Source organism: Hesperophylax consimilis, chromosome 10 (genome assembly GCF_061612785.1).
Source record: "Hesperophylax consimilis isolate HC1 chromosome 10, BYU_Hcon_1.0, whole genome shotgun sequence".
NCBI classification, from domain to species: Eukaryota; Metazoa; Arthropoda; class Insecta; order Trichoptera; family Limnephilidae; genus Hesperophylax; species Hesperophylax consimilis.
In genome coordinates, this window is record NC_142845.1 from 22741674 (window position 1) to 22755656 (window position 13983).

Sequence of the window (13983 nt, forward strand, 5' to 3'; positions counted from 1 at the left end):
TAGCATACAATTTTATTAAAAGACGACGAAACAGGTGACGAAAGTAATGGATTCATCCATACATCGAAAAATATATAAATTGTAGATTGTTTGTTGCTGCCAGAGAGTTATCAGAAGATGATTCTGTATTTCAATCATTTTACCGAATGACTAAACATACGTACCAACATTTAGTCTCTACTGTTGGACCACTGATACAAAGACAAAATACTGCAAACGTCCGTCTGACGAGTCGGTCGAGTAGTGACATGTTGCCGCGCGCATCGCATTACGAACGCATGACGAGCGGCAGACGCGACGTCACAGATTTCATTGTTTCTACGCAAGATGCAAGCATTCGTCTTGCAATCGTCAATTGACGAAAGCGTACGTATGACGTGCGGTTACGTGGACAATGGGCCTAAGTCTATCACTCCTGGACTCACTGATCCCTAGATTCCTACACAACCCTCATTCCTTTTACCTTCCCAGAAATTCCCCTCTTTTTCCTTATAAAGTCCCTCTACACAGCATCCTAAAAGATGACACAGGTCCTGAGGAACTTTTGAAAAAGATTATTTTATTTTTAAATTTTAGTTTTTTCTACCAAAATGTTAACAGTAGCGACGCCCCCAACAACAAAGATGAGGGGAGATGTAAATGACTTATTTCGTTTTGAATTCATATGATTCATCCGATGTTTAAATAATAAAAAAGTTGGGTTATTAGTGTGCTCTTGGAAATTATTTTAATTACAATTGATATTTTTTTACGCTGACCAGTCACATGAGGTTTATTTTTCACGACCAACCTGGTACATTTATTTCTGAGGTTCGCTGCTTTTAAACAATTCCCACTGAACTCGATGAAGTCGAATTGATCGAGAATTTGAAATATAAGGGCTATAAATTTTATCCACTTCAATGCGTAAAAGTTTAATGCGTGACAGTGGATAATGTTTGGAAGAATACTGAATTTTGCTGAAAGTCAACTCTATTATTTAGATTCGAAATTATTGGTTTCGTTCATGTATATTTTATTAATAGACGGTTTTATGACTGTGTTTCTAAAGTGGAGCAAATTTATGAAGGCTATTTCAGTTAAATACACTTTTAAAATGTCAGATTATTAAAAATGATTTAGCGAAGAATGAAATAAGATTGTACGGACATTTAACACGAATTGAGCTTGTAAGAAAACGATTTTCTTGTAAAGATATAGTAAAAGATAAAAGATATTAAAACCATAACTCAAATTGACGTTGAGTTGGAAGGTGGGAGACGGAGTGACAAATCCTGTTTACTGTTAAGTTGTTGTTTAAAAAGATTTTAAAATATTTCCCCATGAACGAATTTACTTGCCAAAATTCGAACCTACATAATAGATATTGATAAAAATGAACGAAACAAGTTTTATTCTGTGTAAAATTTAAACAATGATAGTACCTAGATAAATAATAAAAAACAATTTTAAACAGTGATTTTCCTTCCAATGATAGGTTTAAGCAGTTAACACCACGTCTTACATAAGCGAAGCCGATGCGAACGCGTTTGGGAAGCGGTTTGAAACAATATAAAGCGAAGCGATGCAAAGCGGCAACTTTGTACTACGTGTTCTCCACCCGCTCTTGCTTGAGCAATTTTCGACGACCTATATTCGTTCAAGAGAGATTGATTTGTAATGCGATATTAACCAACATTTTATTAATTAACTTTTATACAACCATTAATGCAAGGAAAATAGTTCTTTATCAGTTGTGTAAAATTTTGACACGTTTATTAGTAAGAGGGAAAAATATTTAGTAAAGTACTCAATATACTACAATTTAATAATATTCCTGCGTCTGGGCCGGCCCTTGCTTGCGTGCCGCTTCCCACCGCTCGCGCTCGACGTGTTATTTGTCCCGTAGGACACTCAGTTCTCGTGGAACATATGATATTTTTTAGAGTCGCGTCGCGTTCGCATCGACTTCGCCTACGCAAGACGTAACGCAGCGTATCTTTTCTTACCAAACATTAATAGAATATCTTCGTGATAATAAAACTAGACGATGAAATAATTATGTTGTTTACAATTGCCATCAAAATATTACCCTTACATATTAAATGCACAGCATTTTTCAAAAATAATTTGAAAATATTTTAGAAACTTTAAAAATATTATGTAGATACCTGGTGATGAAAATTAAACATCCTTTATAATTAAAAAAAATAGAGGTAACGCTGTTTTCTGCAATATTTAAATGTTAAATGACGGCAAAGAAATGAAAAATATCTAGCATTTTCCGCAACATTAGCCGTGTTGTGTGAATCAAAAACTGATTTGGGAATCTACTAGATTATTTCAAAAGTAGGAAGCTGCCAGACGGGTGCAAGTTATGCAAATTATTGAACGAATCGTTGAACATGACAAAAACATGCACAACATTTATGAGTGATTTTCACAGAAGTCAATTGCCACGAAAGTGTGCAATTTTTCAAACGCCATTTTTATCTCCGTGGAAATTATTAATGAATACACTGGTTTAGTTTATTTTTCGTCTTACCTTATACTGCAATGAATCTTGAATTCATTGATAGATCTCTTCGCGAAAACGATTCCTGTTATTTATATACATTTTATTTTACTTTTTATTTTTGTTTGATAGCTTGCTTTTGAATTTACATAATTCCGCAGAACTACTACCTACTGCCAAAAAATTACATTACCTTTATTTTTTTATCGTTACATTGTGTCAACTTGTATCCTTGTACGTTAACAAATAATTGAAACAATTATTGCGCAAATTCCTGTATAAACGCTGCCACATTTTCATGTGTGGAAATTGGGAAGACAAAGCTCTGCCAGAGATCGATGATTCGGTGTCGGCTGTTGGCTCATGGCTGTTGGCTGTTGACGTGTCATAACACAGAATTAAATGGAATTTCTCCCTCATTTTGATTCCACAGAATTCCTTTCAGAGCTTCTCCATTCTCTATTGAAGACATCGTCAGAATGGGAGTAGGGTTTGTAAATGCCTTCGTGTCAACATTTCGTACAGAGCAATCAGCAAATAAAACAAAGCAAAATAGTGTTTGGAATTCAGCTGGAGAAAATTGACAATGCGCATTTCTCCAGTGGTGGTTTAAAATATTTTTATTTTATTTTTTCTCATGATTAATTCGTTTTTTTATTTATTTTTTAAATAGGCTGTTTATTTTTTATTTAATTATCTAAGTAGCCAGTTAATTTGGTATTTTATTTAAACTTCTTACATGGATTATATTGACGTTAAAAAAGCTCTAGTTGTAGTTGAAAGGAAACACAAAGCCGACAAATCACTTGATAGCCAGCAAAGAAAAAAAAAATCGGCACTCGTTTCTACGGTACTGAAGGAAGATCAGTTGCGTTAGGTTTTCATAGCATCTCGAATCGAAATTTAGATAAAACCATTGAGATATAATATAACAAACATACTTCAGATTCCCTTTCTTGTTAGCAACTCTTACAATCGATCGCAGTCTTTTAATGCCACTTAATTATTCATACTAACTGCTGCTGCAAATCATCAAGGCATTTTGTTTTTCAATTACATGTGTATAACATGTATCAATACAGCTATTGACTCAGTTAATACTCAGAAATTTTCAGGACTACCTGAAAAATTAGACCCTTTGAAAAGAAAAATATTAATGTGGAGTTCCACATGGAAATGCATAATTTAACAGGTAATTTAGTTAAGTGATCAACACGAACGATTAATCTGTTTTCCTCCAATAAAAGAAGAAGTAAAACTCAAAGCACTTTTTATCGGTACATGGTCGAAGTTAGTAATCTGTCTTCTTTTCTCTTCTATGAACAGTCACCCATTACACACCTTCGCAGAGATAAATAGATCTAGTGATATTCTTTTCGAAGTAAATTCATCTATAAAAGAAAAAATATTCAAAACTCAATTTAAACCAATCCTGAATTTCTAATTGTGAATTTCGCGGTGATCTTTGCAATGCCATTTAATCTTTCGTTATCGTTAATAAAGGCGTAAATAAGCTACGAATGAAATCCTGACACCGGCCCTGCTATGGGAAATCAGACGGCACCTATCAGCAAACAACCCGGGGCATTGTTTGAGCGGAGTTTTAGCGGATATTAATTTCTGTCCCGTGTTTACCTTTGTGATAGATCCACAGAATTTCGGGATGGATATGTTTGGAGGTGTTGCTGTAAACGTGATGTGAGGCATCTTTTGTTCTGTGTTAAAATACATAACGTTGTATGGTGTGGGAAACCAGTAGCATTCCGTTTTGACACCATGTATAATAGGCGATAATGTGATGCTGCGTATACATTTGCGAGCCGAAACGCGCGCAGATCCTCGAATTATGGGAAAGGAACTAAGCAACCGCAAGCGGCGTTTCGTGCCATTTGCTCTTACTTCGTTCCTTTCCCATAATTCGAGGCTTGGTGCGCGTTTCGGCTCGCAAACGTATTGACGCCATAACATTATGTAATTTACGTTAGTAAACTGCCAAGCAATCAGTACGATTGTTTCTTTTTTATAGATGAGAAAATTGTGAATTACAGGCTCCTTTAGTTCTGTGATATACATCATGTTGTATAGCGTGAGAAACCAGTAGTGGAGCGCGAAAAGGAGAAAACCGTGTTGATGATGCATCGTTATAATGCCTCCGTGGTCGCGGGTTTAAATCCGGATATGCATTACATGTAGATGTTATTATTTTATTATATATTGTATATTTACGACACATTAGAGGATATTTAGATTGGGGCGAGTGTGGTGAATCTAATATATATTATAAAAAGAAACTCTGTTTCCCTACCCACCTAATTTCCTTTACAACCAGCCACTGCCACCCACTGGTGGTTATGGTGGTAGAGAGCCCTTGGCAATTATGACCGGTCGGTGGATGAGTTGGCATCGCGCTTGGGTCCCAACCATGCATAGTGTGTTCTGTCCCTCGGCTGGCTAAGTCCTCTATCACAACACAAGAAACATTTTCCGCTTACTATGGTGGTAGTAAGATATTTTCAAATATTGTCAGTTTATTCGTAACCCGGGAATGTTTGTTTTTCTTTAAAAAAATAATAATAATTGTACAGTTCAATACTTTGTTTGCACGAAAAGTCTGTTATTTTATTCCTGTTATCTTGAATTTCAATATAAGTATTTTAAACCTTTCATTGTAGATATTTACAGACTTACATGTTCACGTTTAATAGGAAATCGCCCTTTGTTAGTAACGACTCTACAAAGAAATTCGACTTACCATGTTGAGAGATATTTGTAATGTTAGACAGTCGTTAGTTGTTTTATCGGAATAATGTAAGGTAAGCCAAACAAACAACAATAATCTCCCTTCTGTATCATAAACCAATCATAACAAATAAATAAAATTAAACACTTAAGAAAAACTTACATTAAAAAATAAATATTTTATAGAAAACATACTACCAAAGTAATAATCGTAGCTCACTTATCATGTACAGGAGCAAGATAAGATATACAATATACATATCTAATAATGACCTTAAATATTAATGGTCTAGCGCACACATGTGTTAAGTGCAGTTTTGAGAAAAACAATTACCTGTTTTGAAAAGTAGGTATTTATCAAGATTACTTAACTAACTAACCAACTAACCATCACGCCGTTTCCCCGCAGGGGTAGGCAGACAGCACGGACCGCCAAACAACTCGGTCTTTGCTCACACGCTCACTTTTGTCAGCACACGCTCTTTCCCTCATTCACATTCATACATCGTCTCATACATACTCTTCTATTATTACGTCTCTTGACATGGCCCAATTCGAGTATCTGATTCACTTGATCGTGCCATGTTTTCCTCGGGCGTCACCGACTTCTGCTACCATTCGCATTTGCATCATATATCCTCCTTACACTCCTTTCTTCTTCAAGATTAATTACGTTGAAATATACGTTTCGTGGGAAATTTACATTATTTATTTTACCTAGAATGAACAAAATCGTGTATTCAAATCAATTTTATTGCTTTATAATTATCTTGGAGTATACTTATAAAAAAATTTCAAATTGCACTTAACACATAATATGCGAGCTCGGCCATCGTTAAAATATTTAGTAAAATATGTGTGTATAAAATGTACAAAAAATACACTGAAGCAAAGAGGCGAGGTAATTACTAAATATGTTTATTAATTTCAATAATAATATGGATAATCTTGTAGGTATGTCCGTCAAATGTCACGATACGTAGCGTGTGAAACTATGTAGCTGCGTTTCTGCAAGAGACGATCTGACAGAATTTTATATTGAAAATGCGAAATAATGCCGTTTATGTCAGAAACAGCCACAAAAAGACGAAAGTAGACACATTGATGCTGCCGGGAACACTGTATATGTGAATTAAGGCCTTTAGTCCATTTGACATGAACGTTTGCATGACATAATTTTTATGTATAGCTTGTAAAAGCATCGCATCGTGAAAGGATGTGACTTTTCATATAATGTTTATAGGGACAACCACAGACATATGAATATATAGACTAGAAATTAAAGGTGAGGGTAAAATCAACTGTTGAAGAACGAAGGGGGTAAAGCTGACTGTGATTCGTCAATAAATCAATCTGACAGTATATAGGCATCTCGCATTATAATATCACCATTTAGTTCTTAAAAGTAAAATCTGCTTTTGAATGAATAGACATTTTTACATGGGAGCGCAAATTACTCGCCACGTTATGAACAAATTTGCGAAGTCCATTCGGCAAAAAAAAATTCTTCTATTTTCAGAGTCGAATATTTTGTTTACGTATTTAGTTAAGACACTTTTATAATTTACTTCCCAGTAACAACGATGCGCACACTTGAGAATCGCTACATTCGACCAATGTTGGCTCGATGTGATAGTATATGTTTCTACAACTGATTCATACTATACGACGTGAATAAGCTTAAAATGATGCTTACTGTAACGTATTGATGTTTACAGGTTATAGAATACTGGGCCCTCAATCTCCAGTATTCTATCGAGGATAGGGATCTGGTATTATCTCTATTAAAAGTCGTAGATTCTGATATACGGAGGTTGTTTTAATGGAATATAATATACTGACAATACAAGTAACAAGTGGCCTAAAGGCCGTCTAGCGAGAGAATGCCTTCGCGCCAGCCGACGATGTCATACAAGGCCTGTAGTAGCGTTCGGTTGTCTTCGGTAGAACCCGAAGCTAAACGAGCGCAAACACCAAACACTACACTTACATATGGAATGTAATACGACAATTGGGTTTATTCTCTTTTTCACATCTATTTTTACAAGTTTTCATATCACAAGCCACTATTTTGCCGTGTTATTTCATAAAATGCCTCGACCATAGCTCGACGCTAGTTCGAACAAGAATGATGACGTCACATTCTCAAGATTCACGGGAAGCCATACGCGAGCCCAGCCGGCTCCAATGGAACCGGTATGGGGAGTGGGGAATAATACGCTTTTAATCACTTAGGGCAGGTCTACTAATATTCATATGTCTATGGGGACAACCATTGATAAATTTGGTCTATGGGGACAACAGCTGCCTAGGTAAGGTAGAGATGTATCACATCATCATAACATTGCAAGAGCATCCCTACTACTGTAAATGTGACGTGAAGTGCTTTTCTTCCCGTGTAAATAATATCACAGGACATAAGGCACCTCGCGTCTTACCTCGTGGAACCATCGACATTTCAGTAATGCAACAGTATCACATACTACTAAGTACAAATGAAGTTTCTTAGATATGTTCAATACACATGAATAAAGACAACCAGTGGTTGATATGTATTACAAAACATTAATGTCTTATATAAAACTACCAATGCTTTTTACCCAGAGAACGATTAATGATATACCTACTTAAATTTTTTTAAATTACTGAATTACTTTATAACTCAAATGTTAAGTGTTTTAAATGTCCGTGTCCTTGTTAAATCTACTCGACTCTTCGATCTTTTCCACTTGACAACTACCATAGGACCAACCATTCATATCAGTCACCACTAGCGCGATTCTACCTAACTTCCAATACATATACCTACATACCTTTTCGATATAATATTCTAAACCTCTCTGTCCTGCACCAGAGCAAAAATAATAATAATTAGTTGTGAAAGAAACTGATGTATTTTTGTATTATGTTTGTAACATGATAAGTATTAATTTTACCTACTGATATGCATTATAACAATGAAATACATTATATTTCGCGACTACACAGACTGGGTAATAAAACTATTAAGTATAGTTTAATCGATTTTTACCGCCACCATCCAGTGTCCAAAATAAAATTTAGTCTATTTGAATATTTGTAACAGATCTATAGGTACATTTTTTCAAGTGTACTTATTTATATTATGTAAAGCACCCAAATGGGCGAAATGAATGTTTGTTAATTACAAACGTTCTTTACAACAAACCTTTCACATATATTTTTTTTCTATAATTATTATAAGAAACTTACTTTTTCTACGTTATTATATTATTTTAACTAGCTGACTGTTTTCTATAGGCCTTTTTAAGATATCCAATCCACTTTAAATTATTTTGATGTATCTCATAAGGTTAAGCCAGCGTTAGCAATGAAGTGCTCGAAAAAATATTTTTTACGACTTGATAATAAAACATCGACTTTTCTCTACTTTCTATAAATACTGCATATATTATATACATACTATAATATGCATATATTATATACATAGATATGTAAACTTTCCGGAAGAAATTCTCTAAATGATAGTAAAAACCCTATCAAAATTCTTCGCGTAGTTTAAGCGCGCACAAACAGACAAACGCGGATAGTGATTTTTTTTATACTGTTTTATTTTAATACACTTATCAAACTCTCGATACATATTTATATATTTCATACTTTTTCATCTCCATTTTTATCGCTATATTAATTTATCTATGTTCTATAAAACACCAAATCATCATGTATATTTTTTAAAATATCAACAAAATAACTACGCATTGCTCTGTAACTACTTCAATAGTACATTAAGTACTTGTTTTGTACTCTTGTTATTATATAATTATTGAACTCCTTTGTACAATAGAACTTTGTACGATAACTTGTTTTGAACCCGTTTATATTGTTCGTACTCAGTTTATTATATTATGTATTATATCTGCACTTATTATTGTACTCCCGAACAACTTTTTTATAACAATGAATAAATGTAAAAGCCTTCAAGCGTGAATAAATAAATAAATATTTCTAGTTGTATTACGAATGAAAAAGCCTTACGGGCGTTCAATAATAATATCACACTGCACAATGTGTTATTATAATTGCTAACCTTTAGTGCTATTGTCATTATTGTCACATTCGTGTACAGTTGGCTAGTAAAAATTGAATACTTTGTATAGCGCTGTTTTTGCGAAAAATCAGCTCAAGGGCAATAAATACGATATTAATAAATAAACGCTGTCTCCGTAACGTGTTTCATTTCGATTTTAAGATTCTGGAAACTGAAATAAATAAATGAAACAACCGTTAAGTGAACTTTTCGAAATTAGATTAATATTATCCGTATCTCCCCGATTTTTTTTGTTTGTAGAATGAAAATATTGCGCACCATAGAGTTATTACGATAACAGGCGTGATATAAAAACAAGTCACGCGTAAAAAAGTTTTAGTTGATCAGCGTTCGAATTATGGCGCGTAAATCGATAGCGTTGCAAAAGTGAACGTCGAAAACGTACGCAGAATAACCACGTAATAACACTTCGGGAAGACTCGCCAATCTCCGGCGGACTTCGGGTCACGCGTATCAACTGTACAATGATAATAATACAAGTTCAACCGGTCGCTCCGCCGCTGAGAGGGCAGGCCTGCTAGCGAGCGACGTGAAGTCAGTTACTCATGTCATTTGATCGCGAGTTAAAAACAACGATTATTGTCATACTTTCGATCGCGTTCTGAATCTAATAATTTGTTTTGATTGATTCATTACAGGTGGGTAATATGCAGTTACACCCTGGAAAGTTACATTGCTAAATTGTGTACGGTATTGAAATGTTAGATATTTACACAATGTTTCGTGCGCGCTGAAAATTTTGAGATAAGAGGTTTTATAAGTTTATTTATTCTCTCGTTCTCGTGATGTGTGATAACAAATCTCCATCAAAACAACTCATTTGAATGTTATATGTGACTTTCAGCTATCCACAAAAAGTTTCAAGGGCATCGTAAATTAGTGACGCAATCTGACATCCTGACAAGTGCTATATTGGTAAACAACTTTGACTGTCAAAGTAAAGTGAGGTTATTCAAATAAGTGAAACTAACTCAAACTTTTTTAAGAATGGCCGTGTCTCAAATAAAGAATTTGCTAACACAAATTCCTAGAAAATGTTTCTTCCAAACTTCAACTATACAAAACAAATCATTTTCTCAATGTTCCACCCTATTGTCAAAGCCCGTATTCAACTGGGAGGATCCGCTTAATCTAGAATCACAGCTGTCGGAAGATGAAATAGCCATGAGGGACACATTCAAGAACTACTGCCAGGAGAAACTTTTACCCAGGATTATACAAGCCAACCGTAAGGAACTTTTTGAAAAAGAGATACTTACCGAAATGGGCGAACTTGGCGTCTTAGGATGCACCATACAGGGATATGGATGTGCCGGTGTATCGAACGTTACCTACGGGCTTCTCGCGAGGGAAGTGGAGAAGGTTGACTCCGCATACAGATCAGCTTTCAGCGTGCAAAGTTCCCTGGCGATGGGCGCTATCTACATGTACGGATCAGCCGAACAGAAGGAGAAATATTTACCTCAAATGGCAAAGGGAAAGCTCGTGGGATGCTTCGGATTGACGGAACCCGATCATGGCAGCGATCCAAGTAGCATGGAAACCAAGGCGAAATATGATTCCAAATCGAAAACCTACAGCTTGTCCGGATCGAAGACGTGGATAACAAGCTCTCCCATCGCCGATATACTGGTAATCTGGGGAAAGACGGAAGACGGCATCATAAGAGGATTCATCGTAGAAAGGTCGCAAGTAAAGTCGGGCTTGTCCACCCCGAAAATAGAAGGAAAGTTTTCATTGAGAGCCTCCGAAACCGGAATGATTCTAATGGATGATGTTGTTATTCCTGAAACAAATGTCCTTAATGTGGAAGGGCTCAAAGGACCTTTCGGGTGTTTAAACAACGCGCGATACGGCATCGCATGGGGAGCACTGGGGGCGGCGGAGGCTTGCCTTCACGTGGCGCGCCAGTACACCCTCGACCGGAAACAATTCCAGCGCCCCCTCGCCGCTACTCAAATCATGCAAAAGAAGATGGCCGACATGATAACAGACATCAGTTTAGGCCTGCAGGGGTGTATTCAAGTCGGACGTTTGAAGGACAGGGGGCTAGCTGCGCCCGACATGATCTCCCTAATTAAGAGGAATTCCTGCGGAAAGGCATTGGAGATCGCACGCAACGCCAGAGATATGCTGGGCGGGAATGGCATATCTGACGAGTACCACATCATTAGGCATGTCATGAATTTAGAGGCGGTAAACACGTACGAGGGCACGCACGATATCCACGCGCTCATCCTGGGGCGGGCCATCACCGGCATTCCGGCTTTTGCGGCCAAATAATACTCAACACCTCGCAATTAACCAACTTATCCACATTCTATTTTTAAACAGATATACTCTTTATCATGCCACATTCTCACTGTGTTCGTAAAATGTGTTACTTATCATTTATTATGAATGAAGGTACCCTTAATATAAGTAATATTTTCATAATATGTATTCAAGGACGTAAAAGGTGCATTTTTGTTAGTTTTTAATCAACCACAACTGGAAACTTTATTATTATTTGTGTACCTACTCATAAATGCAAAATATATTTCATAAGAATTGAATTGTCTTTCACTTTACGACATTTGTCTGTTTACAAGGGAGCTTAAAGTGGATGATTTATTTAGCAGAACTTTTTACATCCGAGGGAGCATCTTATTTACGCTTATTAAATTCTAGATAAAGCACTTTAAGGAGTGCTCACCGCTTCGCAGTATTCCGACGTCGAATTTGTGTATTAAAAATACCAGGAAGCAAGCATAGTCGTAAAACAAAAACCGCATATTGCGCGGTGGTGAAATGTTGAGATGAAAAGCTCTTTTCAGCTCATATTCTTGACAGGGATTTCAAGAGGAGTTCGCTCTGGCCCTGGGTAGGAATAGGACTGTCGGATTTCCCATGCAAAAGTCGTGAGGAATATGCACCCGCAGAATAATATATAATACTTGTGTTGCGGGCGACCTGGCCTTTGGGGAAATCAAGGGGCAAAATGTTGGACGTTTAACTCCTCGTCTAGACTATTCAACTGTTTTTTGTTCATTGAAAAGGCTCTAAAAAGGTCTTATTATTATTATTTACTTTCAGCATTCAATAAAATTTGTTAGGAATCTTGTTCTTTCTCTTTGCTGGACTGCTTTGATTAGTGTCAAGCCAACAAGACCTGTGAAATTTCGTTTGTATGATTTATAAACATTTTTTTATGGGAATGCTACTTTGAGTAATTTACATCAATGGAATGCTACGATTATAATTATTTTAAATAATAATAGTAACAATATTAAAAGCACTTTAAACGGAAATGCTTATGTGTGTGGTGATGATTAATTAGATGTAAACAAATTTTAGTAATTAAAATAATGTTATAAAATGATTTTATGTTTTTTTTGTTGACATTAAAAAACAATTTCACAAACAACTACTCAAATTTTAAACATACATCTTGCATTAGATTTTGAAATAGTTCATATTCAGTCAACGTTTTTTGTGTTTTTATTTTTTATTTCTATTTATTTTTTTATTTAATATATATAAGTGGGTACAGGATGTTATATTATTACATATGGTTACAAAATATATTTATGTTCGCAATCTCACCAATGAAGAAACTGGTTCTTGTGCTTGGCGAGCGAGTTACACTAATTATCAGAAAAATAGGAACATCTAAATACAGTGGAGATGAGTATAGACTGATAATAAATATCAATAAAGGGAAAGACAGGCAATTATTTAGTTAATTATTTCTGAAAGTGTAACTTCAGTTTTATTATTATTATTAAAGTCCACGAATGCTACAGGTACAGGTATAGATATAGATACATTATAAATTAACGATCGATGAAGAGTGGATAACTCAAAGGCTCTAAATCCTGAGTAGCTTATTGTATTTTATCTCATAGCTTCAGATTGGAAGATATTCTTGCATCTCTCGGGTAAAAGACCAACGTTGCGAATAGAAACGTTGCTCAGTTTTATTATCAAGATCTGATTAGACGGGTCCCTTCGTCTTCCTTTTTTCTTCCCAATCCCCCCACTTACTTCAACCTCACCACCCCTAAATATAATCTTTATTCTATACTAACCACAACCCCAACAGGAGAATGACGTAGTTTGAAAACGTGCGTTATCATATACAACATTGTCTACCTATTGATTTCCTACCGTCCATGTAATTTAAAAGAGGTACATGTGCGAATTTGAGTTAAAGTAGCAGAAATATCCGTGAATTCACCAATCTTGTGAATAGTTTCGTTTCTTTGCAATTTTATCAATGTTAATTTATTTTTAACTCAAAACGTATTTTTCATGAAAAATAACTAACTCTTTTATTCTGTACAGAAAAAAAATGTTTATTGCAGTTACAAATTTGACGATTCGTCATTAGTAATCTTTTGATACGTTTTCTCAAAACATGAGAAATGCAGCTACATTTCTTTTGCAGTACATATTCATTGCGATATGGTTTCCTGTAGGTAACAAAGTTTGTTAACATTTATTTATTTACTGTTTAAATCGATTTGTAAGGATGCTGATGGTGGGTTTATATAAATATTGTATATCTTTCTTGTAAGTAATTCCAAAGATATTAAAATTCCACACAAACTCTGAAGTTGCCCATTTTATCTGTCGTTTGTTCCAGACCACTTCCATCAAGCGCGGTTTCCGAGTAAGT

At 35.4% G+C, this 13983-nt stretch overlaps 2 protein-coding genes across 2 annotated transcripts in view; both read left to right on the forward strand.

Moving 5' to 3' along the window:
* Window positions 1–13983, forward strand: part of LOC149420470 (uncharacterized) — a 744323-nt gene that overhangs the window by 129058 nt on the left and 601282 nt on the right. The gene's annotated exons all lie outside the window — the stretch shown is intronic.
* Window positions 10428–11878, forward strand: LOC149420471 (glutaryl-CoA dehydrogenase, mitochondrial). The gene has a single exon (XM_089636168.1). It carries the CDS (start codon window positions 10488–10490, stop codon window positions 11604–11606), a length of 1119 nt encoding a protein of 372 aa, XP_089492294.1. The 5' UTR covers window positions 10428–10487; the 3' UTR covers window positions 11607–11878.